This window comes from Micromesistius poutassou (genome assembly GCF_964030765.1).
Source record: "Micromesistius poutassou genome assembly, chromosome: 23".
NCBI lineage: Eukaryota > Metazoa > Chordata > Actinopteri > Gadiformes > Gadidae > Micromesistius > Micromesistius poutassou.
Window position 1 is genome coordinate 8,762,072 of NC_140293.1, and position 17,240 is coordinate 8,779,311.

Below are 17,240 nucleotides of genomic sequence, written 5' to 3' on the forward strand. Positions count from 1 at the left end.
GGCGGAGCGAAGGCCCAGCATAACCCACGGGAGGCGGTCAGCCCAGTCGCCGCCCGTAAGGCTGGCCCTGAGCGCGGCCTTCATGTCCCGATGAAACCGCTCGCAAAGCCCGTTGCTCTGTGGGTTATAGGCTGTGGTGCGGTGGACCTTCACCCCCAGGACCCCGGCGACCGCAGTCCAAAGCTCCGACGTGAACTGCGGCCCCCGGTCTGAGGAAATGTCTGACGGTGTGCCGAAACGGGCCACCCAAGCCATAACGAACGCCCGGGCCACCTCAGCTGCTGTAGTGGAGGACAGGGGAACCACTTCTGGCCACCTGGTGGTCCGGTCCACCATGGTGAGGAGGTAGGTGTAACCACGGGAGGGTGAAAGCGGGCCCACCAGGTCCACATTCACGTGGTCGAAACGCCTCTCCGGCACTTTGAAGAGTGCCAAGGGGGCTTTGGTATGCCGAGTCACCTTCGCACGCTGGCACGCCACACAGACAGCAGCCCAGGCCCTGACGTCCTTCCGCAGGCCCGGCCAGACGAACTTGGCCCCCACGAGCTTGGCAGAGGCCTTCACCCCAGGGTGGGAAAGGCTGTGGATCGTGTCGAACACCTTACGCCTCCAGCCAGCAGGCACCATGGGGCGCGGTTGGCCAGTAGAGACGTCGCAGAGGAGCGCAGTGTTGGCCGTGCCAAACACCACATCCTCCATAAGGAGTGCCGTGGGGGCTGTCCTGTAGGCCTGCACCTCAGAGTCAATAGCCTGATCCCCAGCCATAGCTGCGTAGTCGAGGCCCAAGTGGACGGAACCAACAACCACCCGAGAGAGGCAGTCGGCTACAAAATTGTCTTTGCCGGCCACATGCTGAACGTCGGTGGTGTACTCCGAGATGGCGGAGAGCTGACGCTGCTGTCGACCAGACCATGGCTCCGAAGATTTCGCCATGGCGAACGTCAGCGGCTTGTGGTCAACAAAAGCCGTGAACCGACGGCCCTCCAGCAGGAAGCGGAAATGACGGGTGGCGAGGAAAAGAGCCAGGAGCTCCCTGTCGAAAGCGCTGTATTTCCTCTCGTTGTCGCGGAGCTTCCTGCTGAAAAAGGCTAGCGGTTGCCAGGCTCCGCTCACCCACTGCTCACACACAGCCCCCACGGCGTAATCAGAGGCGTCCGTAGTAAGGGCAACAGGGGCGGTCGGAGACGGGTGCGCCAGCAGAGCAGCGTTGGCCAACGCGGTTTTGGCAGCATCGAAGGCAGCCGTCATTTCCGTGGACCAATCCAACACGTCTGCAGGCTTCCTGCCCCGCAAGGCGTTGTACAAGGGGCGCATGAGCTGGGCCGCATGGGGAAGGAAACGGTTATAGAAGTTCACCATGCCCAGGAACTCCTGCAGGGACTTCACAGTGCGCGGACGTGGGAAACTGGCGATGGCATCCACCTTGGCCGGGAGGGGAACCGCCCCCTGCGGAGTGACGTGGTGGCCGAGGAAGGTAATGGATGACCGGCCAAACTCGCACTTGGCCGGGTTGACAATGAGACCATGCTCACTGAGCCGACCGAACAGCTGCCGTAGATGCGTCAGGTGGTCGTCCGCGGACGCACTGGCAACAAGGATGTCATCCAGATAGACGAACAGGAACGGCATGTCCCGCAGCACAGAATCCATGAGGCGCTGGAACGTCTGCGCTGCACCCTTGAGGCCGAAAGGCATTCTCAGGAATTCAAAAAGTCCAAAGGGCGTGATGACCGCCGTCTTGGGGACATCCTGCGGGCGGACGGGCACCTGATGGTAACCGCGCACCAGGTCCACCTTTGAAAAGACGGCGGCGCCAGCCAGGTGGGCGGTGAAATCCTGAATGTGCGGTACCGGGTACCGGTCGGGGGTGGTGGCGTTATTCAAGCGACGGAAATCACCACACGGACGCCAACCGCCATCAGCCTTGGTCACCATGTGCAGGGGGGAGGCCCACGGACTTTTAGAACGGCGTACGATGCCGAGGCACTCCATGGTGGCAAACTCCTCCCTGGCGATCGCGAGCTTGGCAGAGTCCAGGCGGCGGGCCCGTGCATAGACCGGGGGGCCAACCGTGGTGATGTAGTGCTCCACACCATGCTTAGCCACAGCCGATGAAAACGTTGGCGTGGTGATGTCAGGAAACTCAGCCAGCAGGCGTTGATACAGGTCCCCGGTGGCAAACGTGTTCGCAAGACAAAGCCCCCCCACCCCCCCCAGCGTGCAGGGGAACGAAGCAAAGGAGAGGGCGTCGATCAGGCGGCAGTTCGTAACATCCACCAGCAGTCTGTATGCGCAGAGGAAATCCGCCCCCAGGAGTGGCGTAGACACGGCAGCCATGACGAAATCCCAACCAAAACGCCGGCCGCCAAAACACACATCCACATACCTCGTGCCGTAGGTACGAATGGGTGTGCCGTTGGCGGCGTCCATCGGGGGGCCATGGCCGCCAGCCATAGTGTCCACAGGCGTTGCCGGCAGGATGCTGCGCTGAGCCCCAGAATCAACCAGCAGCCGCCGGCCGGACAAGGTGTCAGTGACGAACAACAGCCTGCAGTCCCGACCAGCGCTCACAGCTGTTAATGAGCGCTGGCCCGGGCTTTTCCCGGGGCCCCAAAACTGCAAGGCTGGCGACACTGCTTGGCTTTGGCCCCGAACCTGGCGTGGTAGTAACAACACCCGTCGTCATTCTGTCGGCGGGCGGTCACAGCGGCTGCGGTGTCCGGGTCGTATCCCTGCGGCGGAAACGGGGCCGATGTGTGCTGGGGGGGCAACAGCGCATGAACAAACTGCTGCCTGTTGGCGAGGAAAATCCTGTCGGCCTCTACAGCCACCGCCCGGTAGTCCTTGGAGGCAAAGAGGGGTGAGCTGGCCAGTGCGGTGCGCACGGGTGCTGGAAGCTGCCGCAGGAAGATGTGGGCGAAAAGGAAGGAGGGATCCGCCGAGCCCAGCACAGCCAGCATCCTCTCCATCAACTCGGACGGCTTGCCGTCGCCCAGGCCGTTCAGGGAAAGCAGGCGGTCCGCCTTCTCCAGCTCCGACAGTTCAAAAAGGTTCACGAGGAACGCCTTGAGCACGTCGTACTTGCCGACAGCTGGAGGAGCCTCCAACCGCGCCATACACCTGGCCGTCGTCGAGGCATCTAAGGCTGCTACCACGTGGAAATACTTAGTCACGTCCTGTGTTATTCCTCTCAGCTGGAACTGGGCTTCGATATGCTGGAACCACGACCGTGGGTTGTTCTGCCAGAAGTCCGGTAACTTGACGGTGGCAGCATAGATAGCGCCGACGTTCGCCGCGTCGATAGCCGCACCGCCAGCGGCGGCGGGCGCCGCGGCGGGCGCGCTGTTATCACCGTCGATGTGAAACATTTTACAGTCGTATCCAACTCGCGTCGGGGTCACCAATTGTGGAGTATGTAAATGATGAGACAAGAGACGGAGATGGGTCGAGTCAGCTTTACTCTCCACTTCCAAACAAACGAGTGATACTCGCACATGAGTTCAAATCGAAACTGACGTAAACCGGAACTGTTTATCTTAAAGGTACAGTCCCTTGAATGTGAATGTCTCACACAGTAATTGTGGGTCACCACACCTGCATGTTAAGGCACATGTTCATATGATATGACTTATCGTATAAACCTGCATGACCAGACATGTCTGAGGAGACCGGTGAACAGAACAAAAAGAACATGCCAAGAACACACCAATCTGCCGAGCACCACCAGAGGGGAAAGTTACTGGAGGGGAAACTATTGTCGTTCCACTGGAAAGTGCAATACACGTTTTCCCACAGTGGTCTTGGAGGGACAGATATCAATATTTCTCTTTTGGCGTAGTGCTGGAAAGCCCTTCGGCGGTGTGGGTACTGTATGCCAAATTTATGTTTTTACTCATTCCAAAGGAAGCAGGCGAATCAAATATGTTTTATATATTTTTCAGTTGACTTTCTCTGCATGTAATGAGGACTTGTTGGTGGTGTGCATGCTTGTTAAATCAGAAGAGAGTTGAGCTGAAGCTGAAAAGGTTCCAGCACAAAAACTTTATATATATATATGATCAATGCTAGTTGTGTCTAAAATGAATCAACTACTTCTGAGTAAAACAGTGCGTCTTACCTATATGATGTTTATGCTGTAAGGATGTTCGCTTTTATGTATTATAGCAGGTATTAAAGGGGTAGTTCAGGATTTTGGACATCGGGTCTCATTTCCAAGTGAGCCAGTGTGTTATTTATCATTGGAGACCGTTTTCAACACTTTTCATTCAGTCCTTCTAGTTGCAGAAAGATTTCTGCATCTAGAAGGACTGAATGAAAAGTGTTGAAAACGGTGCTAGGCTAGCGCAAGTTGAGGGGAACTGCTAGCCTGCCAATAAAAACCCACTCCCGAGGCAAACCAATTATAATGCCCGACTATCGATGTAAATGTCTGTGTTGATAGAATAGTGTTAGAAATAAACTTACCCTTACATCGCATTGCATTTAGTTTATAATCCCTGTAGTTGTAAGCAAGCTACGGCAGTGGAGGACTGATATTACCTGGAGTGCGCTTCTCTGTTTACCTTCTGCTGTAGTGAATTGGTTGCTACACCGGAGCAAAGTGAAATTCCGCCTGTAATGTGATCATTGCGATATAAGGATAGTTTTATTTCTAATATTATTCTATCAACACAGACATTTACATTGATAATCGGGCATTATAATTGGTTTGCATCGGGTGTACTTTGGAGTGGGTAAAACTGTTGTTATTGGCAGGCTAGCAGTTCCCCTCGACTTGCGCTAGCCTAGCACCAGCGATCTCTGCAACTAGAAGGACTGAATGAAAAGTGTTGAAAACGGTCTCCAATGATAAATAACACACTGGCTCACTTGGAAATGAGACCCAATGTCTAAAATCCTGAACTACCCCTTTAAGAATCAAACTTTTTTTAAATTGCCAGAGCATGTCTTAAGATGATGTTTTGCTGAAAGCGGCCACATAAACCATGCAATGAATAATAATCAGAATATCTTTATTGTCAAGGTCTAAATGATTAGCATAATTGAACAGCCTCGTGCCGTCCTGCTCAGTCCCTGGCCATTCGGCATCTGACTCTACACAGAAGAGGAGGGAGCAACAATAATGAAGCCTCCTGTTCGCAGGTCCTCTGAGAGCCTTACTTAGGGGCCCGAGGAGGACCTTGGCTTGTCCAGGCATGTCCTGCTCTATTGAAGACAACCTTAAACCCACCATGGTTTCTAAAGCAAGCACCATGGCTTCAAACACAAGCACACAGCCGAGGGAAGGCCCTGGAGCACAGCTGCATCCCTTTTATCTGCATGGACAGAATTATTCCTCCATCTCCTCACCCCCTCTCTCTCTCTGCTCCTCTCCTGCCTTCATCGTCTTTCCTCTCTCTCTCTCTCTGCTCCCCTCCCTCAATCCTCGCTCTCTGTGGCTCCCCATGTTCCCTCCCCTCTCTGTCCTCCCTCGCTCTACACTCTCATTCTTCTAATAGAACCTTCCTCTCTCTCCTCTCTTGAACACTCTCTCGACTTTCTCCCTCCATTTCTGTCTCCCCCCAAAAATGTCCCCCTCACTCATTTCCTCTTCCTTTATTTATCCATCCCTCTGTCTCTCTGTCTCTCTGTCCCTCCCTCCCTGTCTCTCTCTCCCTCCTTCCCTCCCACTCACTCTGATGTCTCTGGAGAGCTCCTGGATCGATGCTCTGATCCTCCGGGCTCAGGTGTCACAGTGCCTCACCTCTTCCTGCTGACCAGCACAGTGTGTGTGTGTGTGTGTGTGTGTGTGTACATGTGTGTGTGTGTGTGTGTGTGTGTGTGTGCATGTGTGTGTGCATGTGTGTGTGTGTGTGTGTGAGAGATTATTTTATTTAGGTAGCCATACAACTCATCAACCATTCCCATAGGGAAATCAGGAGACTCGGGCCTGAGCTATGGGACTGCTTGATACCAGTGTGTGTCTGAGTGTGAGTGTGTGTGTGTGTGTCTTTGAGTGTGTTTGTATGCGTGCGTGTCTGTGTGTGTGTTTGTGTTTGTGTGTGTGTGTGTGTGCGTGCAAGATTCAAAAAGGCTTTATTCAGAAGAGCAAATAGTAACTCTTTGTCCTTTCAGACTTCCAGGGCTCTGATTCCGATGGCTCCTCAGGAGCATTGGCTTTGTGCTCTCCTACAGAAGGGCAGAGGCACGGCCGTCTGACGCTCTGTAAAGGTTTCTCTCGAGGCCTCTTGGGTTATTGTGAGGAACCGCCTGCTCCAGCTCACTCCAAAACATGTTAGATTCTATAATCACATGTTGGGTTCAGTGGTAAGTCTGTGTGGGGGGGGTCCTATCCAAACAGTGTGTAGAAAAATGTATCGATGTTATTTCGATGTTGGATGACAAATTATTTTCTAAATGATGATAAAAAAAAAACTAAAAACAAAAAGCCACGTTTGACTATGACTAACAAATCTATGGCACTGATGGGATAAGCAGCTTGTGTCCAATGCCAGGTTGCCCTCTAGTGGCCACCCTGTGTCATCACACTGACGGTGACAACCTAAGGGTCCTGACGGGGTACAGCGTCTTTTGGTCAAGTAAGCAAATGCACGGTATCGACTGGACTGTACTGGGTTGTTCCAACTTCGGAGAGTCTTTCCACGACATTTGCATTCCACAAGAAATATCAGTGTTATCGTGGGCAGTGCCTTTCCAGTTGAAACACTTCTCTGGCAGGATGGTCTGGTGCTAAGCGTGTTCTTCTCGTAGCCGGTTTAAGTCCCCCAATGTCCACAGTCTACCTGTAGGCCCCTTGAGCCACATTTTATAATGTAGGCCTACTGTAATTCTGTGTTGTAATTTGTTCTGTCTCTCTGTAACCCTGATGTCATTTTTTATGCTGGCTTCTTGGCTAGGGCACTCTTGAATAATGTATTTTGATCTGGTTATGCCTGTGTCACACTGTCCCGAAATTGACACCAGATAAACACACGAATGTGGAATTTTGAATTTCGCACGAAGATGGCCCCGAACTTGGTCAACAGCCGAAGCAAGTACAATGCCTACAGAAGGTCAAACAATGGCACCCGAACCACACACACGAGACGTCGTATTGAGGGTACGATGCGTTTGAACTAGGTCACGAAGGCGTCACGTGACCTCCCGTTGGTATAACACCTTCATATAATCATCTATCTGATATTTGGATATCTATCATATCTAAATAATCTATAATCGATATATAATATATTTGTCGCAGCCGTTCAAATGAGGCTATTGAGTTTCTGTTAAAGGTGTCTGACTTGTTTATTTATGAATCATATCAATTTTTTGAGACCCGCACCTGCAAAGTTCAGCACCAGATCCGACCTGTCATCCGTGATCAAAATGAAATCCGCACCAAAACATCGAAAGGACCTCCTTTGGGTGGCTTTCACTCGATTTATGCAGTCTTCGGGCAGCGCAGTGTCATCGCTGGAGTCCCCGCTCCACGTCTGACAAATGATCAGCTGTTAGAACCAGACGAGGTCTCTTCGCAGCTGGGAGTCAAGTGTCGTATCGTTGACTAAAACGGACGTTACAATCCGCCTGTTTTAGCAACTTTTATGCGGGTACCCGACCCGTTGCAGGACTAATATTATATAATAGCCTACTGTTTATGCTGAGACTGCTTTGCTTTTTGCTACCTGTAGGATCTGTGTGCGGGCTTTGCGCGCAGGTATCTGGTGTGTGTTTGTCAGGTGAAAACTAACGTCAAGGGAAAGAGGCGGTTGTTGAAAAAAGTATTAACACCGCTTATTAAGTTCACTCGTTGCTTATAATGGTTTATTCGTTTCCCAGTATTATTTCCTTAATATAGAGGACAATTTTGTTCATTTTTTAAATTGTAAAATAAATGCAATCATTTTTTGAAGTCGCAAGTTTTTTTTAATTATTGGAAGCGAGTCGAGCTGACCTCGCCTGCTGTACCCACGGTCAAAATAGCCGAGACAATATCTATATAATCATTTTCATATAGGCCTAATAACCAGGAACTTAATTGTGATTGAAGCTTTGGGAGTTACACACGCCTCTGCTCTGTAGAGTTGCTCAGGACTGACTGAGGAAGATGCTCTGAGGCTGGCGTTTTATATGTCCACGTTACCATGACACATCGAAAACGCTTGAGCTACTCAAATTCGGCTGTCTTCGCCGACACCGTTGTTCCATCTCGATGCCATCGAACTCTAATACGACTGCTACACAACGGCATTGCGAGGGCTTCACGTATTCGTGGTGCCTTCCTAAGACAATCAGGCAGCTTCTTGTTTCCTTCGCATTGTTTTCGTGAGGCGATGGCGCCGATGATCACACAAACATGACACGACTTGAAAAGATGCCATCACAATGGCCTTACGAAGGGCAAAATGGACACACAAATTCAATACGAAAATGAACCTTCGCAAGGTTCTTCGGCAAATCTTTGGCATGCCAAAGATTTTGGCACTGCTCACGAAGTTGCTGCCGGCGCCCGAGAAACTCATAAAACGGCTTCAGATGCCCTCACGAATGGCCGGATGTTTTTACGATCAGAGCCGAATTTGAACATTTCCTTTATCGTGTGTCCATCAGGTGTCAATTTCGGGACAGTGTGACACGGGCATTAACGGTTAATGGCATACAGCCGACTCCACATTGAATTTTAGTTTGGATATTTCCCAGTACAGTTTAAACTGCCCTCCGGTCGCCACACCAACCCATCGTCTCTGCACCCCTCCTGAATATAATACAGATTCACTCATTTGAATAACATTGAGATGAAAGAGTCACACAGTGGTAGTCATTACTCAGTTGTTCCACGGCTGTTCCCTCTCAGTGGTAGGACTGTAGGAATGATCTGAGGGCATGCTACCTTAACCCCCAAATTAAACATAGTTCCAAGAAGACAATGGCATTCATATTTACATTGTTGAGGGCAGACATGTTTGTGTACACATGGGAGTGAGTGTGTGTGTGTGTGTGTGTGTGTGTGTGTGTGTGTGTGTGTGTGTGCCTGCATGAATTCCTGAACCTGAATGTGTGTGTGTGTGTGTGTGTGTGTGTGTGTGTGTGTGTGTGTGTGTGCGTGCCTGCGTGTCTCTACAGCACGCCTGCTGTGGTCCATGAATCCAGAATCAGTGAACACATCCTCGACATGTTCTTCAGCTCCTGGACGGCGAGGGGAAGCAGGAGAAGTTGAGGAGGAGATGGTGAACAAAGCCCAGGGGGAGGGGCCAGGGGGGGCATCAGGATGTGGAATGACACTTCACCACAGCAGCTGAGCCAAGGCAGTCAAGGCATTCATGACTACACCCGCGGGGGCCCCCCATCGGGCCCTAAGACTCCACAGATGCCCCCGCGTATGCACCCACGGAGTGGGACTGCAAACCAACCCATCTCACCCCACTCCGACACACACATTCCCAAACTCACACACACACACACACACATACACTAACACACGCACACACTCCCGCGTGATGCTCAGTGTTTGGGGAGATTACGTTATAATGAGAAGCAGCTTTGTCACACGCAGACAGCGCTACCTTTAGATGTCATGATGTCATCTGGGGCTTTACTGTTGATACCCCCCCCATTGACTTCAGCTACAGACCCCTCTAATGATAAGTCGCAGATAGACAATGTCAAGGAACTGGGATTACAATGTGCCCATGTGGCCACACAAAGCAGGGGTCAGGCTCAGAGAGAGAGATAAGGGATATGGCGTTCCGGGGGATGGTGGTGGTGGTCTCCAAGGGAGGGGCTGTGAAGGACAAATTACGTAGCGCCCATGGTTTGAAGGTCCCGGATTGGTTGGTGTCTGTTGAAACTGCGTAGGTGGAGGTGGTCGAGCGCGGAGCTTAACTTAATCAATACCGTGAGAGAGAAGGAGTGGGCATGTGTTCGGAGGGAGATAGGACAAGAGAACGACACGTTAAAGAGACAGTACTACTCCGGTGAGGCGGGTTGTTCAGTGTGATGAAGAACAACCTGCTCACGCTGGCGAGATGACTCTAGTGCTCAAGAGTTTTGGTAGTTCAGGGATTCGCTAGTATTCAGCCCATATGCAAACAATGCCGAATAAATGTTAAAACACAGTTGTTTCCTGTCCATACCGTCTTCACCAACATCAAGTGCCGTCCATCTATGAAACATCAAAGATGTTCCTCTCATCTCGCAATTGAAGAGCACTTTGGCTCCCTACAGATGTCTGGCTCATATCACAATTATGTGTCATAATGTTCTGAAAAATACACTTTGCACGTCCACACAGTGACTTGAGACTAGCAGGCACATTGGAGGAGTGTCTTCAAAAAAGTCAGTGGCCTCTCCTCTCCTAGACTCACCTGCAATATATATATTGCATATACTTGCAAACCTGTGGCCTCTTGGCATCTCACTGGAGAAGACTGATAACACATAACACATATCCCACTGATAACACATTTTCATTACCTTGAACAACCTTCTGTTGTTGCAATACAGCTGTGATCTCTAGCTGATGAACAGTTTCTTTAATATCGGAGGTGTCCTGCTATCACTTTTTTGCCGCACCTAGAGGATATTGCCTGGCACCGATACACTATGTTATTCAAGGGATCAAGCTGATATCCAGAACCAAGATTAGATCCTCATTGTAGGTAGACGTCCACTTCCATATTTAAGATTCGTACTTCTTGACCTTCATTGAAAAACTGCTTCCATCAGCCAAAGGGTTGGCTGAGTGCACACCTGAGACATGGCTGGGCCAAGCCAGCATGTTGTTTATAGCGTAAGCACCTGCAGTGCCTGCTACAAAAGGTTACAGCGGTTTAAAATAGGCAGGTTTGATCAATGGGAATTGGTTTAAGATATTTTCTGTGCAAAACCTTGTTGACATCAGCTCATATTCCTCAATTTTTAGATGCAGGGTGTCTGTGTATTGTGTTTGATGGTCTATTTCCAGCTACCAATGCACGCCGTGTGATGGGATAGTATAAATAGAAACAGTGATATACCCTTTGAAAGTGACGTGAAAATTAAAAAAAATATGTCTGGGGACAATGTTCTGTGTTACACGGTGGTCAAATGTCAAGCTTGTTTTCAGTTTCATTTAGAAGACATGATCTGGGCAGATTGGGCAGTTAGTTGCAGAGCTACAGTCAAGCTCACTTACCTAAATTTTCCAGAGAGAAAATATTTTTTTAAAACCTCCAAATATGAAAAACCCAGGTTTAACGTTTTAACAGATGCTGGGAAAGGACATGGCGTTTATTCCAGTAACTAACTGCACTCTATTGTGTGATGTGATGCAGCCTGCAGAGACGTTGGCCGGATCCCTTAACACAATAGTCAGGAAAACTAGACACAACAGGTTTAGACACAATAGTAATATGTTGTTTGCCTTTGTAAACATTGCAATGCGTATACAATACAAAACATCTGTAAAACGATGAGCTCCTACTATCCAATGGGGTTGCCAATCAGAAATGGTATGACAAAGAATGATGCACCATTGAGTGCCTGTACACTTACACATGTGATTACCTAGAGGGCTTCCTAACCCTAGTAGCAATGTCTTTAACGCAGTACACATGTTGCACCACATGTTAAAGACATTATAAATGATCTCCCAGACATCCCATCCCTACCTTAAACCTTGTTAGCAATACAAATCCAGTTGACCCAGATTCCAGGTACATGTTTTCTTTGAAGTGATGTTTCTGGGCGCTATAAAGTGTAGTGTAACTTATAGCTCTGGTCAAACAGTAGTAACACTTACACAAGACTCTCTACTCCGGACTGAGCTCCACAGATCCAGACCCCTCCATCATGGCTCAACTCTTGATCCCAGGAGCCAAGTGTGTCTGTCTGCTCAGAAAGTCTAACCACACTCTGCATAACCAGGGCGGTTAGCAGCTTAGCTTATCTATTTTAGCCTAGCGTAGCGTTGCGAGGGAGCAAAGCTATGATAACCTGCTGCATAAAACGCTTTTCTATGGCTGTGCGCAGCTTCGGTTTATTGTAATGGAGTCACAGCAATAACTCAATTTCTCAATTTGACAAGTGAATCTGTATCCGTGTCTTCTCTCGCTAATTCCATAATTCTCGCAAAGTAGTTTAATATCTTGTTCTGTCCTTTTCATACTTCCCTGCTCCTCCACACCTCATTAACTGTCCATAACGACGCGATTACCAGACATTCAGACTCAAACAGGGCAATATATCTTAATATTAAATTAATTAGAGAGATACACCTACCATTGTTCAGATTAATGTCTTTAAATCAACCAGGGATAGAAGGTCTTTTGATCTAACATTGGGTATTTCTGGACAGTGCAATTATGTCTGCTCATAAGCAGAACTTTCTCCGATATGTGTCTTAAGTAACAGGAATAATGTGGAAACAACTTATCTACACTAGCTGGCTATGTGTTAAGTTCTAATACGTCCATTTCAGTTAATTAGATTTTCAGATTTTCTCTCCAGATCCCCGGTCATATCACTGGGCAATAGAGTTGTATCTTCTCAGCGCTGTAAGATTTGTATCTACTGTGTACTACATACACCCATAGGGAGGAAGTATACATGATGATGGCCCTATAAGTCGGGATTGTGTGTGTGAGTTTGTGTTTCTGAACCCGCAGATTGGGCGGATGACGTGACAAAAAATAATATTTTAATTAAATTCCAGTGGATGGCGGTTTTACCAATCAAAGTAAAAATATATATACATTGTTAAATATTGTTACCTACATCCGAAAAAATGTGGATGTAAAGAGATGGCAGCGCAGGCGAAGGTAGTACGTGAAGAGCTCAAAAAGGGAGAACTAAAAACCAAAGCCAGTCATTGTAGCCTACCACTCGTGGAATAAGGAATTTAAAAGAGATTATGGAGTGATTTGACTCAGAAGTGACATTGGGCAATGGCAGCGCGAGGTGTTCAGAACAAGTTAAACTTCTTGCTCAAGAAAGAAGGTAAGGTAAAATAGTCAGAAAACTTTTTTGGGGTTGTTAATTATGTACAATTAAAAATGTGCATGTTGCACTGTTGTGCGGCTGACTTGCAGTGAATTTCTAAATTAATAGGCTTGAGTGTGTTTCTTTAATATCAAGGCTTGCTTTATAGACTCGTATCAGCAGCGCCTTGCATCGCCTATAGAACTAAAATCAACCGGCGGATGGCGGACGGCTGCGGTTTTGAAAATTGGTCAAAAATGTTGGTGCGGATGGATGGCAGACAGATGATGCATTCTGTGATGCAGTTGCAGATAAAATAATTGCCCATCCCTCATCTCTAGTGTGAGTGTCCATCTTCATCTGAGTGTTCTTAGTCTTCTTCTGTGTCTCTTTGTGTTTGTACTCCACCCTGTACGTGTTTTTGTATCAGCACTTGTGTTTATGCATGTGTGTACACCATTCGATATTTTTGTGGGTACTTGTGTGTTTTTACTGTATGTGTGTATCTCTGAGTCATTGCATCAACAACAAAGTCACAACTCTTCTCTGTTTTGGCACCGCGATCGTGGAACGAGCTCCCTGCCAATGTCAGGACTGCAGAGTCAAGAGACTCAAGACTCACCTGTTCAGAGTTCACCTGGACTCTGAACAAGAGACTCAAGACTCACCTGTTCAGAGTTCACCTGGACTCTGAACAAGAGACTCAAGACTCACTTGTTCAGAGTCCAGGTGAACTCTGAACAAAAGACTCAAGACTCACCTGTTCAGAGTTCCCCTGGACTCTGAACAAGAGACTCAAGACTCACTTGTTCAGAGTCCAGGTGAACTCTGAACAAAAGACTCAAGACTCACCTGTTCAGAGTTCCCCTGGACTCTGAACAAGAGACCCAAGACTCACCTGTTCAGAGTTCACCTGGACTCTGCATAGCCTCCTCCCTACACCCCACCGCCCCTTCTCCTCCATTACTCTCCTAAAAATACCTGTTACGCACTTATTGTATGTTGTATGTCCTGGCACTTAATGTATGCACATGTATGTTTTACGTCCTGGCACTTAAAAATAGTACTTAGCATTGCGTAGTGTCTTATCCTAGCTATCTGTGTTGTATACGGGGAACGAGCAATTGTAAATGCTTAGCACGTTGAATAGCTTTACTGACAGCAATATATTGTTTCTCTTTCCTCTGACAAATATACTTATAGTTGCTTTGGATAAAAGCGTTTGCTGCTTTGGATAAAATGTCATTGCGTCTGTACTGCATGTGTTCATCAGTGTGTACTTGTGCGTCTGTACTGTATGTGTTCATCTGTGTGTACTTCTGTGTGTGTGTGTGTGTGTGTACTCTTGGGTCTTATGCCTCATCACCCACAACATTACAAAGCCTCATCACCAGAACACAATCAAGACAATAGACCTGGGGGGCCGTCCGCGAAGGCCCACCAACAGGGCCCCGTGTGCACACCTGTTCTCCAGGGTACCAAGTACCCATCACAATGCCACAGCTTCATGTCTTGTTCCCCGCATAACGCCTTTGGACCCAGCAGAGGAAACAGCGAGAAAATCACAATCATCTCCTCTAATTCTTCTGTTTGCCATGGCTGTTTGAACTCAACTTGTAACAAGCAACTTGAAATCATTAATATAATGTTGCCAAATGTGGGGACGTTTGGGCCTCGGAGCACGAGAGCAAAACCAGAGTATAGATTGAACTGTAGTGGAGAAACCCGTTGGTGTAGGGAGGACTTGGACTGGGAGTGGTCCAGAATCATGCTGATTGTGTCCAATAGAGCTCCTCTCTGTTACACAAGAGACGGGGAAGGAAAGAAGAATTACGCCACATTTCAATCTCCACCCCTGCCCCAGAACCACAGCTCCATGCAGAGCCCTGACCCAAAGCTGCTGCCGGGAAACACAGGCAGTAGATCAGCATCTGGGATTGGATTATGGGAACATAATCCAGTCATGTTTAGCTTGATTATTTTCATTTCATTACAAAAAATGCAGGGCAGTGTAAGAAGCTTGTGGCCGGTAGGCCCGAGGACAGCATCTGTAGGGGGTTCTGTTGGTTTCTGTAAAGGGCTTCACTGTACAGAGAGGTGCTCAGTAGAGGGCCTAATAACAAACCAACACACCTCGTCACTCACACCGCACACCGCACACTCCTAGAGGTGGTGGTGACCGTGAATTCCGTCTGGAAGAGCGATCGTTATCGATGGTTCTCAAGGTGAAGAGTCGTTTAGTAACCTTGTATGAAGTTATGTCACGGTCGATCGATGGCTGTGATAATACACATCGTTCCAGATGAGCCCATACCTCCCTGAAGTGTTGTCCTTCCTCTTTCCTTCCCCTTTCCTGCTCAGGTATTACAGCGGGTATATTTAATGTGTGCTTTAACCACTATGAATATTATATAAACATTATGCAGCTGGTTCCAAGCAGCCAGGTCATTTATCAAAAATGGTCAAAAGCAATGTGCACGTGAAGAAGCATGATGGAATGGAGCTCAGTCTAGTCTTTGATATTCTAACACGTTTTACAAAGGTAAAAACATAAATTGGCAAATGAGCAGTTTGAAATTGAGTAGAGTTAGAGAAGCAGCAGGTGACGTATATTTGTATATTACATCCTTAATGGTATATCTGACTTTCAGCCTTCTGTCAATTGTATCGGGGAAGGAGAGTTGAGGGCTGAACCATAGTAGAGGTGAAAGGTCACCTCTACAAGACACACTGATGCCACGAGCAGCTGAAGGCAGCTGTTTCATCTCGTTCAACCACGTCACACACACTGTCACTTCCAAAGCCCCTCCCTCTCCTCATTATCGCTCAACGGCAGAAACATTTTAGACTTCAAAGAAAACCGAGACTGAGGTCAATCGAACATAATGCTGCTATTAATTTGACAGACACTGCATTCAACATGAAAGTACCCTCTTGTTGGGCCTTAAATCCTGCGTTGATGACGTAAGCAGGAAAGGCTCGTGGTTTGGGAATAATCTCAACTCTCTGCCATCTTTCCTCGGACAAACAGACTCACATACTTCAACCCCGGAGTAACAGGAATGAGGCAGGATTATAAATCGTACAGATCAACCGTACCTTGTTAATAGCATATTGGTTAATAGTAGACAATTTGCGCAATAGGTTGTTCAGATGTTTCACATACGTGCTTCCTCAGTGAGTCTGCTGAACTTTGCTTTCTGTGGACATAGACTGAAGTGCTCAGAGTGATGCACGTGACGGAGCTTGGGGATGGTGGGAGGGGGGGGGGGGGGGTGGAAAGGTGCATCACAGTAGCCCCCGGCTATGTATGCACTTTCATTTGTCCCTTAAACCCGCTGGGGGACCGTGACAACGTCACAACCTGTTCTGTAGGCCGCATAGAACAGCGGTGTCATCATATTCATTAGCAGATCATAAGACTACTGTCAATGTAAATGTATATTACACATTTGCAGATAGAGACCTATTACTTAGATACAGTACCCCTGCAAACAGCCCCGGGACATTAGCAAATGGCACAAACAGACATACACGCACAGGCACGCACGAGCACACACACACACACACACACACACACACACACACACACACACACACACCATAGCAACAAAGCAACAAATAGAGTCAATGAAGGGGAGTGTTTGACAGTGAGACTGAATCACAAAGGCTGCATTTTCCGGCCGCATTCACCTCGGTCTCCCATGAATCATTGATACCATACACGCACGGAGATAGTCCTATAACGGGAACCACGGGCTGCAATTCAATAATTGATCAGACATGATACACATACATGGCCACTAAACTGATCTGCTTCCACGTGGCTTTTGCACTACAGATTCAAAGACTTCTTTAACTCTCTTCTTATTTTGGTATAAGTTCCGGGGAGAGCGAAAACTTTGATCTCAGATAAGAAAAGACCGCAAGCCGTGATCTCGCTTTCCAGCGCATCAAAGAACACACACGCCAGTGTAACATGACGCAATGAGAGGCAACCCCTTACCTTCTCATCGGCGGAGAACCGCCGTGTGTGACCCGCTCCTGCCCCTGCGCTTTGATTCATCTTTCAGAACCTCGGAAAGCTCCTCCAAACGGAATCCAAAAGCCCCGGGAAAACCAGATCAAACGCAGAGTGGCTTAGTACGCGCCCTCGAGGAATATGTTCTGCAACAATCTAAGTTGTTTAGACAAGAATCAGCTGCAGATGTCGCGGGGGACTCGTTGAGACCGGTTCAATAGTGCGTCTTAACCGCTATGACATGCGTGGTGGTTTCTCAGCCAATGACGCGCCATGCGTA

General features: G+C 48.3%; 1 protein-coding gene across 1 annotated transcript in view; it reads right to left on the bottom strand.

The window, feature by feature from the left end:
- LOC311368773 (inactive dipeptidyl peptidase 10-like) overlaps window positions 1-17,005 on the bottom strand; it is a gene marked incomplete at both ends in the record, with an annotated part of 104,816 nt that extends 87,811 nt beyond the window's left edge. Inside the window, one exon of the mRNA XM_084487551.1 lies at window positions 16,946-17,005. Within this exon, the coding sequence (XP_084343677.1) occupies window positions 16,946-17,005 (60 nt within the window). The remainder of the gene's footprint in view (window positions 1-16,945) is intronic.
- Between the last annotated feature and the right edge of the window lie 235 nt (window positions 17,006-17,240).